At 45.0% G+C, this 18,972-nt stretch overlaps 1 protein-coding gene across 3 annotated transcripts in view; it reads left to right on the top strand.

Moving 5' to 3' along the window:
- Positions 1-18,972, top strand: part of rpap1 (RNA polymerase II associated protein 1) — a 62,774-nt gene that overhangs the window by 13,293 nt on the left and 30,509 nt on the right. For 2 of the 3 annotated variants that reach the window (XR_013499994.1, XM_078233469.1), the window contains exons 2-6: positions 702-869; positions 5,771-5,965; positions 8,013-8,147; positions 14,530-14,709; positions 17,648-17,805. Coding sequence is in view for 2 of the 3 variants with exons in the window: in XM_078233469.1 (XP_078089595.1) it covers positions 702-869; positions 5,771-5,965; positions 8,013-8,147; positions 14,530-14,709; positions 17,648-17,805 (836 nt within the window). In the remaining variant the exon portion in view is untranslated. Of the gene's footprint in view, positions 1-596; positions 870-5,770; positions 5,966-8,012; positions 8,148-14,529; positions 14,710-17,647; positions 17,806-18,972 lie in introns of those variants that run through there. The other variant, XM_078233468.1, reaches the window with a different exon arrangement.

Genomic DNA, 18,972 nt, shown 5'->3' with positions numbered 1-18,972 from the left:
TCAAAGCCTTTGGTCTCACGCACACTATCTCATGTTCTTTTATATTCTCTTTTGCTCTTTCCTCCCTCTATCACATATTGTCACTTGTGTTCCCATCCTTTCTCTTTCTGTCTCTCTTGCTTTTTCCTTCTGGCCTCACGCTCTCTGTTTCCTCTCTCAATTGTATGCTCTCTTTTGCTCCTATGCTCTGTATTATGTCTCTTTCTTGTACTCTCTCAGTTGGTTTCCCTCTTTTAATTTCTCTCTTGCATGTTCTGTTTCTACACACTTTAGATATCACAATTTGGGAGATGGCTCAGTGGTTGTGAGAAAAAGAAGCCAGACTGATCACCTCAGCATTTTGACTTTAAGGTGCAGCAACCTTTTTGTTAAGTAGGTAATGCAGCAGTCAATCTGGACATGGCAGAATGTCACAAACAGCAACTTTTGGAAAGTGCAGTTGGGCATACCATTAGGCAGAGACAGTATCAGTTTGATGCTTCACTATCAAGCAGTGCACGAGTGTGTTCTTCCAGAGTTCGCGCACAAGGAGTGGTTACATGCCGAAGTCCCATGGGGACTGTACCATAGCCAGTGTCGCCAGGAGAGGGGAATAGGCAAAAGAATTGGAGGGGAGTACCTCAAACACGGTCTAACGAGTACCTCTTGTTGGGTGTGAGATGTGTGATGCCCCTTTGTTGACTACTACTGTTCTTTATCAGGCTAAAGCTGGTGACTTCACCTCCTTGCTGAAGTACAGCGTCTTGCGGATGCTATTGGACGCTGGCTTCCTGTTCCTCCTGCGGTTCTCGCTGGATGACAGCATCGAGAATGTGATTGCTGCCTGTGTCCAGGCCCTGAAAGCACTTCTAGTCTCTCCCTCTGATGAGGTAAGTCACCTGACCCTTCAATTGTGTTTGGTATTTGATAACTCATTCTGTGTACCTTGATCCTTGGGATGTGTTTATACAACTCAGTGGGGATTCAACCAGTCAGTATGAGTATAGCTGAGTGAAGGGTACTGGTATTGTGATCGAATCCAGTCTGTCATTGTCCGGTGTGACTGTGTGATTACAGAGTGATACTTGAAGCTCTTAAATCTGTTGTTTGAAGCTTGCTGTTTATTCATTGATTACCTGTAAAGACTCGCATTCCAACCATTATTTTATAAATTGAGTTTGTGTCTTTATATGCCCTGTTTGTGAACTGAAATCCCACTCACCTGATGAAGGGGCAGCGCTCCGAAAGCTAGTGGCTTGTGCTACCAAATAAACCTGTTGGACTTTAACCTGGTGTTGTGAGACTTCTTACTGTATTCATACAGCCATACATTGTAAATTGATTCCATGGACACTCACTTAGTTTAATATTAGTCTCTCAGCCACTGACTGACAGTCACCAATCGCTCAGATATTACTCCCAGGATCACTGATTGCTCAGAAATTACTCTCACACATTGACCCCTCAGATGTCACTCCCACAGTCACTGATCGCTCAGAAATTAATCCCACTGTCACTGACCCTTCAGATATTACTTCACATTCACTGACTGCTCAGATATTACTCCCAGTGTCACTGATCCCTCATATTATTCCCACAGTCACTGACCCCTCAGATGTTACCCCCACAGCCACTGATCCTCAGATGTCACTCCCACAGTCACTGAACCCTCAGAAATTACTCCCACAGTCACTGAACCCTCAGACATTACTCACACAGTCACTGACCACTCAGGTATTACCCCTATAGTCACTGATCACTCAGGAGTTGACCCCAGTAACAGATCCCTCAGATATTTTCCCTGGAATCATTGACCAGCCCCTATCACCTTAGCAGTTGAACCTTAACACTGGGCTGAAAGCTGACTATTCCTTTTAAATCTTAGTGCTGTCTTCACCCAGCGTCTCTGCACTGATACATCCTTGCTTTGTTTCTGCACTTTCCATTTCCTAATTGCTGCTGACTGCTCCGCTCTCTGAGTGGTATGGCAACCAATTCCAGTCAGAAATCTTAAAATTCAGAGAAGAGCTCTTGCAGCCTCCCCCCCCCTCCCCCTCCCTGCTCACACTTAAATATCACCCATATGTCAGACGTTTTGCCTTGCTACACCATCCTCCCTTTTTATCACTGTGTGCCACTTTCATTGCTCAGTTAATGAGTTTTTTTCTAAGAGGCAGCTGTGTCTCTGTATCACATCTAACGACTCCTGATTATCAGAATAGCAACCCTCTGTTGGGCTTAATGTGTGGGGCTGCAATTCTCCGAGGTTCCCGGTCCATCAGCACACAGCAGCTCTTTGGATAAAAGCTCACCATCCATTGTTGACCTTTGTTAGTTGAGCTTATTACCATCGGCGAACTGCTATCAAATTGGATATGGAGATGCCGGCATTGGACTGGGGTAAACACAGTAAGAGTTTTAACAACACCAGGTTAAAGTCCAACAGGTTTATTTGGTAACAAATGTCATTAGCTTTTGGAGCGCTGCTCCTTGATCAGATGGAGTGAATATCTGCTCACAAACAAGGCATACAGAGACACAAAATCAAGTTACAGAATACTGATTAGAATGCAAATCTCCACAGCCAACCAGGTCTTAAAGATACAGACAATGTGAGTGGAGGGAGCATTAAGCACAGGTTAAAGAGATGTGTATTGTCTCCAGACAGGACAGCCAGTCTGCAAGTCCAGAAGGCAAGCTGTGGGGGTTACTGATAATGTGACATAAATCCAACATCCCGGTTTAGGCCGTCCTCATGTGTGCGGAACTTGGCTATCAGTTTCTGCTCAGCGACTCTGCGCTGTCGTGTGTCGTGAAGGCCGCCTTGGAGTATGCTTACCCGAAGATCAGAGGCTGAATGCCCGTGACCGCTGAAGTGCTCCCCCACAGGAAGAGAACAGTCTTGCCTGGTGATTGTCGAGCGGTGTTCATTCGTCTGTTGTCGTAGCGTCTGCATGGTTTCCCCAATGTACCATGCCTTGGGACATCCTTTCCTGCATCGTATCAGGTAGACAATGTTGGCCGAGTTGCAAGAGTAGGTACCGTGTATGTGGTAGATGGTGTTCTCACATGAGATGATGGCATCCGTGTCGATGATCCGGCATGTCTTGCAGAGGTTGCTGTGGCAGGGTTCTGTGGTGTTGTGGTCACTGTTCTCCTGAAGGCTGGGTAGTTTGCTGCGGACAATGGTCTGTTTGAAGTTGTGCGGTTGTTTGAAGGCAAGAAGTTGGGGTGTGGGGATGGCCTTGGCGAGATGTTCGTCTTCATCAATGACATGTTGAAGGCTCCGGAGGAGATGCTGTAGCTTCTCCGCTCCGGAGAAGTACTGGACGACGAAGGGTACTCTGTCCACCGTGTCCCGTGTTTGTCTTCTGAGGAGGTCGGTGCGGTTTTTCGCTGTGGCGCGTCAGAACTGTCGATTGATGAGTCGAGCGCCATATCCTGTTCTTATGAGGGCATCTTTTAGCGTCTGGAGGTGTCTGTTGCGATCCTCCTCATCCGAGCAGATCCTGTGTATACGGAGGGCTTGTCCATAGGGGATGGCTTCTTTAACGTGTTTAGGGTGGAAGCTGGAGAAGTGGAGCATCGTGAGGTTATCCGTGGGCTTGCGGTACAGTGAGGTGCTGAGGTGACCGTCCTTAATGGAGATGCGTGTGTCCAAGAATGCAACCGATTCCGGAGAGTAGTCCATGGTGAGTCTGATGGTGGGATGGAACTTGTTGATGTCATCATAGAGTTGTTTCAGTGATTGTTCACCATGAGTCCAAAGGAAGAAAATGTCATAGATGTATCTAGTGTATAGCATTGGTTGAAGGTCCCTGCCACACAACCTCTGCCACAGCAACCTCTGCAAGATGTGCCGGATCATCGACACGGATGCCATCATCTCACGTGAGAACACCGTCTACCAGGTACACTGTACCTACTCTTGCAACTCGGCCAACGTTGTCTACCTGATACGCTGCAGGAAAAGATGTCCCGAGGCATGGTACATTGGGGAAACCATGCAGACGCTACAACAACGGATGAATGAACACCGCTCGACAATCACCAGGCAAGACTGTTCTCTTCCTATGGGGGAGCACTTCAGCGGTCACGGGCATTCAGCCTCTGATCTTCGGGTAAGCGTTCTCCAAGGCAGCCTTCACGACACAAGACAGTGCAGAGTCGCTGAGCAGAAACTGATAGCCAAGTTCCACACACATGAGGACAGCCTAAACCGGGATCTTGGATTTATGTCACACTATCAGTAACCCCCACAGCTTGCCTTCTGGACTTGCATAATCTCACTGGCTGTCCTGTCTGGAGACCATACATATCTCTTTAACCTGTGCTTAATGCTCCCTCCACTCACATTGTCTGTATCTTTAAGACCTGGTTGGCTGCAGAGATTTGCATTCTAATCAGTATTCTGTAACTTGATTTTGTGTCTCTGTATGCCCTGTTTGAGAGCAGATATCCACTCCATCTGATCAAGGAGCAGCGCTCCGAAAGCTAATGGCATTTGCTACCAAATAAACCTGTTGGACTTTAACCTGGTGTTGTTAAAACTCTTACTATCAAATTGGATGCCAGTCCTCTTGGATTGTCTCAGAGCCTCCAGGGTTTAAGGACTAATCTCCCAGAGACTGCTGTGAGCAAAACCAGGAGAAAACCTCCTTTAGCAATTTTGTTCACTGGTTATAGAAATATTGGAGATGGGGGTAAAGGAAGCTGTCTGAAAGTCATGAATTATCGAGTCCTGTGAAGAGACCAGTTGGCGTCAGAATTCGGAGCATTTTGAGAATGAATGTGTCATGCAACCAATGATGGGAGTGTGGGGGCGGGGCAGTTGGAAGGAAGTGATGAAATCTTCAAGAATATGTCCAAGAGCTGGCTACATGACTATCAAATCCTTCTATTGCACTGGCTTATTTATGAGGCTAGTACGATGGAGGGCATCATGCATCTAGCTTTATACCCTTCAAAACTAGTTCTGTTCCTTGTGGCATGGCGCATGAGGTGTTGAAAGCCAGTGTGGTATTTGGGGTTGGGAGGAGCCTAATGGGAAGGGGAGGGGTAATTATTGCGAGCAAGAGGATGGAAGGGTAGGGGGGATGGAAAAGGAGAGGTAGGGTTGGGAGCAAGAGAGAGGTGGAATGAAGGGAAGAAGATTATAGTTCGGGAGAAGAGTTGTGAGCAAGAGTGATGTGGTGACAGGGAGATTGGAGGAGATTTGGGGTGGAACTAAAGTGAGGAGGTAGTACAGTGATGGAGGGGATGGGAGCGAGGGAGTCAAAGAAATAGATTGGGGGAAAGGAATGAAGGGGAGCAAAGGCAAGGAAATATCAGTTGGGAGGATAGTCCCAGAATGACATTTTGCGGGATAGGGAAAGGCTAGAGATGGTGTACTTCAATTCCTTCAACAGAACCAGAAAGGCAGTTCATATGTGTTTGAGTATTTCCATCAAAATGATAGAAGATTGCACTCCTGTTTTCCTTAATTATTATTTATGTTAATTATTAATAATTATGAGTAATTATTTCCCTCAGGTGAACCATTTAAGTGGTAGTCACTTATTCGCTCTGCCGCACACCTAGATCATGAGAGCACCTTAGCTTTAAAATGTGTAATAGTGATGAGCATCATACATTCTCTTTCACAGTGTATCTTCAGAACCTGCAAAACAATTTATTTTTGTTTAAAATGCAATACATGTGGTCAAAGAAATAGATGTGAAAATATTTAGTGCTGAATGGAGACTGACCCTCACTCTGTTGCTACCAGTAAACATTAGTTCATTCCTTGCAGGAATATCTGGACAGGACTTTCTCCTGGTACTTGGGCGCATCTGTGTTTCCCCTTCGACCGAATGAAGTGGAGGAGGATGATGAGGATGAAGAGGATGCTGAGGAGGAGCAGCTGAAGGCGAGGGGGAATGAGAAAACCAAGGCCAAGGATGATAAGAAAGCTGACCCAGATGTTGCCCGTGCTGACGCTGTGAAAGTAATGTCCTTTAAACATCCTGCATTGCTTTACAAAGACATGGCACTGAATAATTTCTTTAAGATCACCAGATCAGAGCCTTGGCCCACATTTGTTGTCCTCTTCGCCTTTTGTCCATCCACAGATGGCAGCCATGCCAGTTTGTTAACCATGTGCTGCCCATGATCTATTCCTCTATGATGTTAGGCTGTGTGGGGAAGTGTCATTGTCAGGAGTTGGATGGCAAGAGTCTTACAGTGATTGTGGGAAAAGACAGGCCTATGAGAAGTTAATTTTATCGGCAGAGTGTGGTGAGGGGAATGTGTGGGTGGTCTTTTGAATCTCTTAATCACAGGCACCAGGTTCAACCTTTGGGTGATTTCCAATGCTATCTGCATTGTGTGTTTGAATTATGTTGCTTACACTATTAAAAACAGCAAAACAAAGACTTATGTTTCTATAATGCCTTTCATGATCTCAGGACATCCAAAAGCTCTTTTACAGCCAATACAGTACCTTTGAAATGTAGTCACTGTTGTAATGTTGGAAATACCACAGCAACAAGCTCCCACAAACATCTCCTTAAATGGCTTGGTCAGGCAGCATCTGTGCATCCATCTAAACTGTTAACTATGTTTTTCTTCACCAATGCTGTCAGGTCTACTGAGTATTTGCAGCATTTTCTGCTTTAAGTTCGAAAACTATTGGTCTCAAGTTTTGAAATTTTCATTGATTCCCCAGCCTCAACCTCTTTCTAGGGGACAGAGTTCCATATTTCCATTACCCTTCGTGTGAACAAGTGCTACCTGTCATCACACCATGAACAGCCTCAGTTTAATTAGAAGATTGTATGCCTTTTTCTAAATTTCCCACTGGAACAAATAGTTTCTATCTATCTTAGCAAATTCTTGAATCTTCTAGGCCTGAAGTTTCCACTTGGCTATGTTGATTTTTTGGGCATAATTTGGTTCCAATTGGCCTAACTGGCGCAAGGTCTTGGGGGGTTTTAAACCCAAATTACGCCTAAATTACACCCAGTCTAATGTCAGGTTCCATGATCTTTTTGCACTGGTTAAAAAACTGCTAGTCCTAAGCAAGTGGAAGTTTCCATTAACAGTATTTGTTTGAGGAATTAAGCTGGTCCTTTTGGGTGCAAGGGTAGTAATAGACCTATTTACATATATACGAATTAGGAGCAGAAGTAGGCCACTCGACCCCTCGAGCCTTCTCCTCCATTCAATAGGACCATGGCTGATCTGAATGTAACCTCAGCTCCACATGCCCACCTTTCATCCCCTTGCTTGTCAAGAATCTATCTAGCTCTGTCTTAAAAATATTCAGACCCTGCTTCTACTGCCCTTTGAGAAAGAGAGTTCCAAAGACTCATGACCCTCTAAGAAAAAAATTATCCTCATCTCTGTCCTAAATGGGTGACCTCTTATTTTTAAACAGTCACCCCCAAGTTCTCGATTCTCCCGCAAGGATCTTGTATGTTTCAATCATGTCGCCTCTTACGCTTCTAAGCTGCAGTGTATACAAGCCTAGCTTGTCCAACCTTTCCTCATAAACCCTTTCATTCCAGTTATTGGTCTAGCAAACCTCTGAACTATTGAGAAAGCAAAAACTAACTTCTTAAAACTTGCTAAGAAGCTAACTATAGTAATCCAATGTAACCAGAAAAATGGTTTTCAATGTTTTTTTTGAAAGTCATTTTCACTAATTTAAATGTGTTGCTCGCAGCTGATGGTTTAACACAGTGATTTAACATGCTTATCTTGTGTGATAAACCCATTTCAGCTGTATTAATAAAATTCCATTTAGTTATCACTCATAAATATATTGAGGGACATTTTTAAAGTGAAGCTTCTTTCAAAATAATTTGATTTTAAGATGCTGTCTTGATTGCGCTGGTTCATGGCAAATCTTGTGTTTGCTGATAGCAAATGGGTGCGTGGGAATACTGGGAGAAAAGCCACTTCTCTAACTGTGCAGTTTTTGCCTATTGTGCTTAAAACAGAATTTCCACTCCCTGGTGTTTAATTTTTCTGTGGCATTCTTACCACCTCAGGGTTTGCTGAAAATGAAAGTACTTCAACGTTTGCGTTATATTCTTGAAGTTGTTCGACCTGTCCCCTCAGTCATTCTTGACATATTGGCGATCTTGACTCGCATAGCAAGACACTCCTCTGAGGCTTGTAATCAGGTAATTCATTCACTGTTATTGATTGTTCTAGTTGGTCAAGAGCTCTGAAAGGGTCCATTATAAAGAAAGTAAGGGTTTGCATTTCCTTAGTGCTTTTTAGAACTTCACAGCTCCTCAAAACATTTTACAGCCAATGATTAGACATAGGACTCAATTCCACTTTCCTGCCTGTTCCCCATAACCCTTTACCCTGCTTTTCATCAAATTAACTTTTGAAGTGTAGTCACTGTTGTAGCTTAGGAATTGCAGTAGCCAATTTATATACATAGAACATAGAACATAGAAAGCCACAGCACAAACAGGCCCTTCGGCCCACAAGTTGCGCCGATCACATCCCCACCTCTAGGCCTATCTATAGCCCTCAATCCCATTAAATCCCATGTACTCATCCAGAAGTCTCTTAAAAGACCCCAACGAGTTTGCCTCCACCACCACCGACGTCAGCCGATTCCACTCACCCACCACCCTCTGAGTGAAAAACTTACCCCTGACATCCCCCCTGTACCTACCCCCCAGCACCTTAAACCTGTGTCCTCTCGTAGCAACCATTTCAGCCCTTGGAAATAGCCTCTGAGAGTCCACCCTATCCAGACCCCTCAACATCTTGTAAACCTCTATCAGGTCACCTCTCATCCTTCGTCTCTCCAGGGAGAAGAGACCAAGCTCCCTCAACCTATCCTCATAAGGCATGCCCCCCAATCCAGGCAACATCCTTGTAAATCTCCTCTGCACCCTTTCAATGGCTTCAACATCTTTCCTGTAATGAGGTGACCAGAACTGCGCGCAGTACTCCAAGTGGGGTCTAACCAGGGTCCTATAAAGCTGCAGCATTATCTCCCGACTCCTAAACTCAATCCCTCGATTAATGAAGGCCAGTACGCCATACGCCTTCTTGACCGCATCCTCCACCTGCGAGGCCGATTTAAGAGTCCTATGGACCCGGACCCCAAGGTCCTTCTGATCCTCTACACTGCTAAGAATGGTACCCTTCATTTTATACTGCTGCTCCATCCCATTGGATCTGCCAAAATGGATCACTACACACTTATCCGGGTTGAAGTCCATCTGCCACTTCTCCGCCCAGTCTTGCATTCTATCTATGTCTCGCTGCAACTTCTGACATCCCTCCAAACTATCCACAACACCACCTACCTTGGTGTCGTCAGCAAACTTACCAACCCATCCCTCCACTTCCTCATCCAGGTCATTTATGAAAATGACAAACAGCAAGGGTCCCAGAACAGATCCCTGGGGCACTCCACTGGTCACTGACCTCCATGCAGAGAAAGACCCCTCCACAGCCACTCTCTGCCTTCTGCAGGCAAGCCAGTTCTGGATCCACAAGGCAACAGCCCCTTGGATCCCATGCCCTCTCACTTTCTCAAGAAGTCTTGCATGGGGGACCTTATCGAACGCTTTGCTGAAGTCCATATAGACCACATCCACCGCTCTTCCTTCGTCAATGTGCTTGGTCACATTTTCAAAGAACTCAACCAGGCTCGTAAGGCACGACCTGCCCCTGACAAAGCCGTGCTGACTACTTTTGATCATACTAAACTTCTCTAGATGATCATAAATCCTGTCTCTCAGGATCCTCTCCATCAACTTACCAACCACTGAGGTTAGACTCACCGGTCGGTAATTTCCCGGGCTGTCCCTGTTCCCTTTCTTGAATATAGGGACCACATCCGCAATCCTCCAATCCTCCGGAACCTCTCCCGTCTCCATCGACGATGCAAAGATCATCGCCAAAGGCTCCGCAATCTCCTCCCTCGCCTCCCACAGTAACCTGGGGTACATCCCATCCGGTCCCGGCGACTTACCAACCTTGATGCCATTCAATAGTTCCAACACATCCTCTTTCTTTATGTCCACATGCTCGATCCTTTCTGTCCTCCGCAATCCAGCAGTACAACCACCCAGATCCCTTTCCACCGTGAATACCGAGGTAAAGTATTCATTAAGCACGTCCGCCATTTCTAACGGTTCCGCACAAACTTTTCCCCCTTCACCTTTTAAGGGTCCTATGCCTTCACATCTCATCCTTTTACTCTTGACATATTTGTAGAAAGCCTTGGGATTCTCCTTAATCTTACCCGCCAAGGTCTTCTCATGACCCCTTCTCGCTCTCCTAATTTCCTTCTTAAGCTCCTTCCTACATCGCGTATACTCCTCTAAATCCTTAACACCTCCTAGCTCTCTGAACCTTCTGTACGCCTCTCTTTTCTTATTTACCAGGTTCATCACAACCTTCGTGCACCACGGTTCCCGTACCCTACCAACACCCCCCTGTCTCATCGGAACGTTGTCATGCAGAGCTCCAGACAAACATTCCTTGAAAATCCTCCACTTTCCTTCGGTACTTTTCCCCAAGAATGCCTCCTTCCAATTTACCCGTCTAATTTCCTCCCTGATGACACTGTATTTCCCTTTACTCCAGAGAAACACTTTCCTAGCCTGCCTGACCCTATCTCTTTCCAATGCTATCGTGAAGGAGATAGAATTATGATCGCTATCCCCAAGATGCTCACCCACCGAGAGATCCTCCACCTGTCCAGGTTCATTAGCCAGCACCAGATCAAGAACAGCCTCTCCTCTAGTAGGCTTATCCACATACTGTGTCAGGAAACTCTCCTGGACACACCTAACAAACTCCTCTCCATCCAAACCCCTAGCCCTAGGGATATTCCAATCTATGTTTGGGAAATTAAAATCTCCCATCACGACAACTCTGTTATTCCTACATCTCTCCAGGATCTGTTTCCCCATCTGCTCCTCAACATCTCTGTTACTATTGGGCGGCCTATAGAAAACACCCAGCAAAGTTACCGACCCCTTCCTGTTCCTAACCTCCACCCACAGAGATTCCGTAGTCAGTCCCTCCACGGCGTCCACCTTCTCTACAGCCGCGACACTATCCCTGATCAACAGTGCCACTCCCCCCCCTCTCTTGCCTCCCTCCCTGTCCTTCCTGAAACATCTAAAACCCGGCACCTGAAGCACCCAGTCCTGTCCCTGAGACATCCAAGTCTCCGTAATGGCCACCACATCACAATTCGAAGCAGCAATCCACGCTCCAAGCTCATCCACTTTATTCACTACACTCCTGGCATTAAAATAGACACATCTCAGACCTTCAGCCTGAGCACTTCCCTTCTCCCTCACTCGTCTAACCTCCCTCTTACCCTGTCTACATTCCTTATCTATTTGCGAGCTAACCTCCTCGCTCTCAGTCCCCTCATTTCGATTCCCTCCCCCCAACCTTTCTAGTTTAAAGTCTCACCAGTAGCCTTAGCCAACCTTCCCGCCAGGATATTGGTCCCCCTGGGATTCAAGTGCCACCCGTCTTTTTTAAACAGGTCACACCTGCCCCTAAAGAGGTCCCAATGATCCAAGTACCCAAATCCTTGTCCCTTGCTCCAGTCCCTCAGCCACGCATTAATTCTCCACCGATTCCTGTTCTCACTCTCCCGCGGCACAGGCAGCAATCCCGAGATTACTACCTTTGCATTCCTCTTTCTCAGCTGTCTACCCAACTCCCTATATTCTCTTTTCATGACCCCTTCCCTCTTCCTACCTATGTCAGCAGTACCTATATGCATCACGACCTTGGGCTCCTCTCCCTCCCCCTTCAGGATTTCTGGGACTCGACCAGAGACATCCCGGACCCCTGCACCAGGGAGGCAAACCACCATCCGAGAGTCCCGTCTGTGTCCGCAAAAACGCCTATCTGACCCTCTCACCGTAGAGTCCCCAATTAGCACTACCCTCCTTTCCTTACCCCTTTGCACTACTGGGCCAGGCTCAGCTCCAGAGACACTGCCACCGCTGCTTCCCCCAGGTGGGCTGTCCACCCCAGTAGTACTCAGACAGGAGTACTTATTATTAAGGGGCACATCCACCGGGGTGCTCACCATCACCCGAGCTTTCTCCTTCCTCACTGTTACCCAGTTACCCTCCTCCCGTGGTCCCGGTGTGACCACCTGCCGATAGCTCCTGTCAATGACCTCCTCACTATCCCTAACCCGGCGAAGGTCCTCGAGCTGCAATTCCAGTTCCCTAACATGGTCCCTTAGGAACCGCAGCTCAACACACCCAGCACAGATATGGTCGTCTGGGAGGCTAGGAGCCTCCAGGACCTCCCACATCCTACATTGGGAACAACATACTGGCCTGACAGTCATAATTGCCCTTTTAAACACAGGGAAAAAAGTGAATGAAGATTATTCCTCTCTGTTCCAAATTATTTCTACCAAGTTACCCGGAGAAAAGTAACTTATAAATAAAATTTTTTAAAATAAGAAACTCACCCCTGCTCGCCCTTTCTGCCTAAGCCCGATGAGCCAAAGCCCCTCAGTTCTCACTCAGCTCCGTCTCACTCCGCTGCCCGCTCCCAACGCTGCCCGCTAGATAGTGGGACCTGCCTTTTAAACCTCCTGTGCATTAAAAAAAAAACTCAAGAGACCCTTCCCAGTAAACCCCGCGGCCACTGCCGGTTGCGCGCCAAAATTTAAAACTAAATTAAATAAATAAATAACACCCGCGGAAAAGTACTTAAAACTAATTCTTACCCCAAAAATCCTGTCACCAGTCACAGCTCTGCCTTTCTCCACAGCAACAAGAGGACTAACCTCCCAACTAACTGACTTATATAGAACTTTTGACCCTTCCCAGTAAACCCCGCGGCCACAGCAAGATTCCATGATCAGCAATTTCATAAATGACCCTGTAATCTGTTTTAGGGCTGCTGGTTCAGGGATAATATTGAATGGAACACTGGGGTGAACTTCCATGGGTTTCTTCAAAATAGTGCCTTGGACCTTTTATGTCCACCATAGAAGGCAAGTGGGGTGTTGGATCTCATCTGAAAGATGGCACCTATGAAAGTGCTGCACTCCCTCTACTACACTGGAGTGGAGATTAAACATCTTAACCTTTTGACTTGTAGGTGAGAAGGGCCTCAACTATTTATGATCTATATTACTGACTTGGATAAAAGGATAGATTGTATTAGAACCAAATTTGCTGACGATACAAAGATGAGTGGTCAAGCAAGTTGTGAGGAGGTTACAAAACGTCTGCAAAGAGATATAGATAGGTTAAGTGAGTGGCAAAAATTTGACAGTAAGGAGCATAGTGTGGGAAAATGTGAGGCTGTCAACTGTGGCAGGAAGAATAGGAAAACAGCATAATATTTAAATGGAGAGAGCCTGCAGAATGCTGTGGTACAGAGGGATTGGGCTCCCCTTATACACAGATCAAAAAGTTAGCATGCAGGCACAGCAAGTAATTAGGAGGACAGATGTAGCATTAACCTTTTTGCAAGGGGGATGGAATATAAAGTAGGGAAGTCTTGCTACAACTCTACAGGGCACTGGTGAAACCACACCTAGAATATGGTGTCAAGTTTTGATATCCTTAAGGAGGAATATACTTGTTTTGGAAGCAGCTCAGAGAAGGTTCAAGAGGCTGATTGCTTGGATGATGAGGTTGTCTTCTGAGAAAAGGTTGAGCAGGTTGGGCCCTACACTCTGGAGTTTAGAAGAATGAGAGGTGATCTTATTGAAACATAAGATTCTGAGGGGACTTGACAGGGTAGATGCTGAGAGAATACTTGTGGGTGAGTGAGGTCGGGCCTGGGTAAGATTCTCTTGTCGGAGAGTTGGTGCAGTCTCGTTGGGCCGAATGGCCCCTTCCTGCACTGCAGGGATTCTGCCCACGAAGCAGAGAATGCTGGAAAATCAAGTATGTGGGAGAGCATGAAGGGAGAGAAATCTCAAAAGTTTGTTAGGAGTGTTGTGTTCTGGGGTGAATGTGGTGTCTCTTACACAGCCCTCCCATTTTACAGCATAGAAGGAGGCCAATTCTACCCATCATGCCTGTGCCAGCTCATTGAAAGAGCTATTCAACTTGTCACTTCTTTTCCCACAGTCCTGCAAATCCTTTTTAGATATATTTATTGAAAGCAACTATTGAATCTGCTTCCACAGTCCTTTCAGATAATACATTCTAGATTATCATAAAACATTGGGCTGCACAATGGTTAGCACTGCTGCCTCTCAGTGCCAGGGATTCGGGTTCGATTTCAGCCTGTCTGTGTGGAGTTTGCATGTTCTCCTGGTGACGGTGTGGGTTTCCTCCGGGTGCTCCTGTTTCCTCCCACAGTCTAAAGATGTGCAGGTTAGGTGGATTAACCAAGGTTAATGAGTGGTGTTATGGGGATAGAATGAAGGGGAGAGCCTGGGTGGGATGCTGTTTCGGAGAGTCAGTGTAGACTTGATGGGCAGAATAGCCTCTTTCTGCACTGTAGGGATTCTACAGTTCTATTGCGTAAAAATAAGTTCTTCCAATCTCTTGATCTCTGCCTTTCTTGCTCACCCAGATTTTGAGTTGCCCAAGGCTATTGGAGACTATCGTTTCAGAGTTTCTGCCATCCACCTGGAAGATCCAGACCCTGAGTGCTGGTAGGCTGATGACCAATGCTTATGGTGTACCAGTTGCAGCTGCCATGAAACTGATCCGTGTCCTGGCATCTGCCGGAAGGAATATGTCAGCTATTCTGGTAAGGGTCATTTTAGCTTAATTCATTTGTCATTTGTCACACTTCACTGCAAATGGAGGGACTTATTAAGGTCGATGGGTTGTTTTGGGGTAGACTTTGTGTGTTGGCATTGGTGTTTTTCTCCATGTGGTCTAATCCTTAACATTCTTATTTGCTCTCCATACCTCTTAATATTGCTCTTTCTCAAGTAATCTCACTCACTTTGAGGAATTGGTGAGTCTTGCTTCAATGAGGGATTATGGCAGCAAATTCCTCATAACAACCCTCTGCGTGAATTTTGAACCTTCCGCCTGCTCCCACCTCTTTACATCTAATCCGAAGCGCGTATCCTTCCCTTTCTTTCTCCTCAGGTACTTATCTAAGTCTCCCTTCAATGTACCTATGCTATTTACCCAACTACTCATTATGGTATTGAGTTCCACATTCTAACATCTTTGGGCAAGGAGCAGGAAGTTTCTCCTGAATTCCCAATTGATTTTATTTGTGGCTATCTTTCTGGTGCCTCGTTTTTGTCTCCCTTACAGGTGAAAACATCTTCACCTTCTCTGTGTTTGCTCTATCAAGCACTCAGATCATTTTATTAGGTCATCTCTTAACCTTGCCTTTTCCAGAGCAAACTTTTCCTGATAAATATAACTTCTTAACTCTAGCGTCATTCTTGTAAAAAAATTTTGCACCTTCTTCAGTGCCTTGCATCTTTTTAACAATATGGAGATCAGGCCATCTCTGGTCATTCATTTTGTACTTCACTCTTAGTGTGGTCTAACCAAGTTTAACATTCCAACGTTTCAATTCGGTCTCTATAGCATTGAATCCCATACTTTGTTTTCATTTTTATGGCCTTTTAGTCCTTCAAAATCTAGAAGACCTCTACCAGATTACTTTTCAACCATCTTTGCTCCAGTAAAAAAAATCCTCATTCCTCATGTTTCTCTTTATATCTAATCCTGAGCCATAGCTTATTGCATAAATGCTGCATCTATTCCACTTTCTTTATATTAATCCTTTAAAAGAGTTCTCAAAACTGTGTCCAATCCTCCTGTTTATTTTTACTCTATGCTTTAGCATGCAAAACCAAAGATTCCTTTGTCTTTTTACAGTCTTTTATAGTTAACCCCACTACATTTAATGACATGTATGTTCCTATATCCATCTGTCTATTCAGTTTAAAGGGCTTTCTAAAGTTTCTTCTGTGATCTGGCACTTCACATTTTCTCCATGTTAATCTGCATCTCCTACCTCCCTTACCCATCTGTAGCCTCTTACTGTTTTTCATAATCCTCCTCACAGTTTGCTGCACTTGGCCAATTCAAGGCCATGGACAAATGTCAACACTAAACTTCAGTCCCAAAATACAATTCTTTTATTTTTATTGGGTATAGGAGTGGCTCCAGCAAACACACTCCTGTGGAATACCACTCAAACTTTCTGGCTGAAGAACCTTCTTGTTACCTCCACTCTGCTTTTTCTTTGCTATTTGACCATCTAGTAGTATAGTAAGAACTCTCACAAAGTCAGGTTAAAGACCAACAGGATTATTTGGTAGCACAAGCTTTCGGAGCACTGCCCCTTCATCGGGTGAGTGATTTACCAAGATCTGAAATTAAACTAAGCTGTAACTTTCTGGAACTCCTTTCAGGCCTTTCTGTTTCGCTTTACTCGTTAGGAAAATCCATAAAACTGACTTCTTTGGCCAAGATTACACAACTTTGACATCTCTAAAGTGGTTTATTGTCAAATTTTGGTTTATAATGCTGCCGTGAAGCACCTTAAGAATGTTTTTTTATGATAAATGCACCCTATAAATACAAGTTGTTGTAATACAATTACTGGTAAACTATTGATTCTTTCCCTAGACTTCAGGACCATGGACGTCCTTACCCTTAGTCTTGCTGTCTTCCAAAAATCAAATGCATTTAGATTCCAGTGATTTTTTTTTGTCCCTTTGCTGATTGCGGCCTTGACTGGAGATGGTGGTGAATCATGGTCCTTTTATTCCATCAATAGCACAATATAAGTACAAGTTTTTATTGACCAAGGAACAGATTGCTCAGATACACAAGACAAAATCATAATAACATGATGCTATGGAAATTCAACACATGTTGTCTAATCCTATTACTCAGCTGCTGCCAGAATTCCTCTCGTATACAATTCAGTTCATCCCTAGGTCAAAGCACTTTTATTTTAACTAATTCCTGATCAGGAATCCAGCTGTGGTTATTTGGCCTGGCCATCTCTGGTCATTCATTTTGTACTTCACTCTAGGCTTTTAAGTTAAAATTTGATTTTGTTATTGCTTTTCTATTTTTATCACCTAGAGATTTTAACTTGCGATGGCTTTCAATACTTTGATAGTATTCAGAAACCTACAGAACTGTTCATAATTCAGAATTAAATTGGCAGCCTTGCTTAAAAAGATCACTGGAAATGTACGATTGGTCATGTTCAACCAAGATTTGGGACTAAGGCAGATAGTTAGGACAGAGAAAGAAAATAACTCCATATCTTATCTGTATTGTACGGGATTTGGGTGTATTTGAGGGAATCTTGCAGAGGGAGTTTTTCTCTGTGTCTAACTTGTACAGGTTAGGTCTGGGAGTGCTTGATGGGGCAGTGTAGAGTGAGCTACAGGCTCTATCTAATCTGTACTTAGCCTGGGAATGTTCAGTGCTGAAATTGGATGTTTTCAGGGGGAAATTGCCCTTTTTTCCAGTGGTAATATTTTTCACTCGAGTTAACACAAAGATTACTCCCCACTATCGGCATTAAATATAATTAAAAGAAAATCTATTGAGAGAAGTAGTTCTTTATGATAAGTAGTTTAAAGCTGTGCACTGTACAGACTTACACCTGGACAAGTTAGACACTATCTGTTGGATTATGAATGAACAGACTGCTTAGTAATATATGTGCTGCTGTGTATCTTTTTATACAGTTAAATAAATACAGTTTGAAGGCACGAATTGGGAGGTTCATATCAGAGGACCCTAGTGATCTGCCCTTGGAACAACAGGAAGCTTTTGTGTTGAGCATTGAGGCCTTGCGGTTGTGGGCTATTGCAGCCAATTATGGACAAACATGTGACCTGTACAAGTGAGTGCAAGGTGAAAAGGAGATGGGGGCTGGATTGGTACATTTATTTGGCATGTGTTGAATGCATGTGGGTTGGGGGCCTGGTGTGGAAATATATATGGGAGGTGTTTGCATATGTTGAGTGGGTGGGTGGGTATGGTGAAGGAAGAGGATAGGTAAACTCAAGGGCATGTATGACACTTGATTTGAGGTGTAGGTCCAGCCACATTCTGGGGATTGGTCAATATTTTTGAAGAGGCACAATTTAGGGAGTGGGAGTTGGGTTATTTTCCTATGTTTTTTGGCCCCCTGGGGTTACATGTTGCCAGAGTGGCGGGTGATGAAGTGGGGAGAGAAGGGGAAAAGGGTTGAGTAATGGTGCTCATAGCTGTTTATTTCCTGGCCTATCAATTCCATATATTTGCATCTTTCATGATCAGTAGGACATCACAAAGTGTTTTTAAGTGTTTAGAAGAACATAAGAACTAGGAGCAGGTGTAAGCATTTTAACCCGTCAAGCCTGCTCTGCCATTCATAGAACATGGAACATAGAACAGTACAGCACAGAACAGGCCCTTCGGCCCACGATGTTGTGCCGAGCTTTATCTGAAACCAAGATCAAGCTATCCCACTCCCTATCATCCTGGTGTGCTCCATGTGCGGCGTGGTAGCACAGTGGTTAGCACTGCTGCTTCTCGGCTCCAGGGACCTGGGTTCGATTCCCGGCTCGGGTCACTGTCTGTGTGGAGTTTGCACATTCTCCTCGTGTCTGCGTGGGTTTCCTCCGGCTGCTCCGGTTTCCTCCCACAGTCCAAAGATGTGCGGGTTAGGTTGATTGGCCATGATAAAATTGCCCCTTAGTTTCCTGAGATGTGTAGGTTAGAGGGATTAGTGGATAAAATATGTAGGGATATGGGGGTAGGGCCTGGGTGGGATTGTGGTCAGTGCAGGCTCGATGGGCCGAATGGCCTCTTTCTGCACTGTAGGATTCTATGATGTGCCTATCCAATAACCGCTTAAATGTTCCTAAAGTGTCTGACTCCACTATCACTGCAGGCAGTCCATTCCACACCCCAACCACTCTCTGCGTAAAGAACCTACCTCTGATATCCTTCCTATATCTCCCACCATGAACCCTATAGTTATGCCCCCTTGTAATAGCTCCATCCACCCGAGGAAATAGTCTTT

The sequence above is a fragment of the Mustelus asterias genome, chromosome 18 (assembly GCF_964213995.1).
Source record: "Mustelus asterias chromosome 18, sMusAst1.hap1.1, whole genome shotgun sequence".
In the NCBI taxonomy this organism is placed as follows: domain Eukaryota; kingdom Metazoa; phylum Chordata; class Chondrichthyes; order Carcharhiniformes; family Triakidae; genus Mustelus; species Mustelus asterias.
This window is presented reverse-complemented; position numbering and strand designations above follow the sequence as displayed.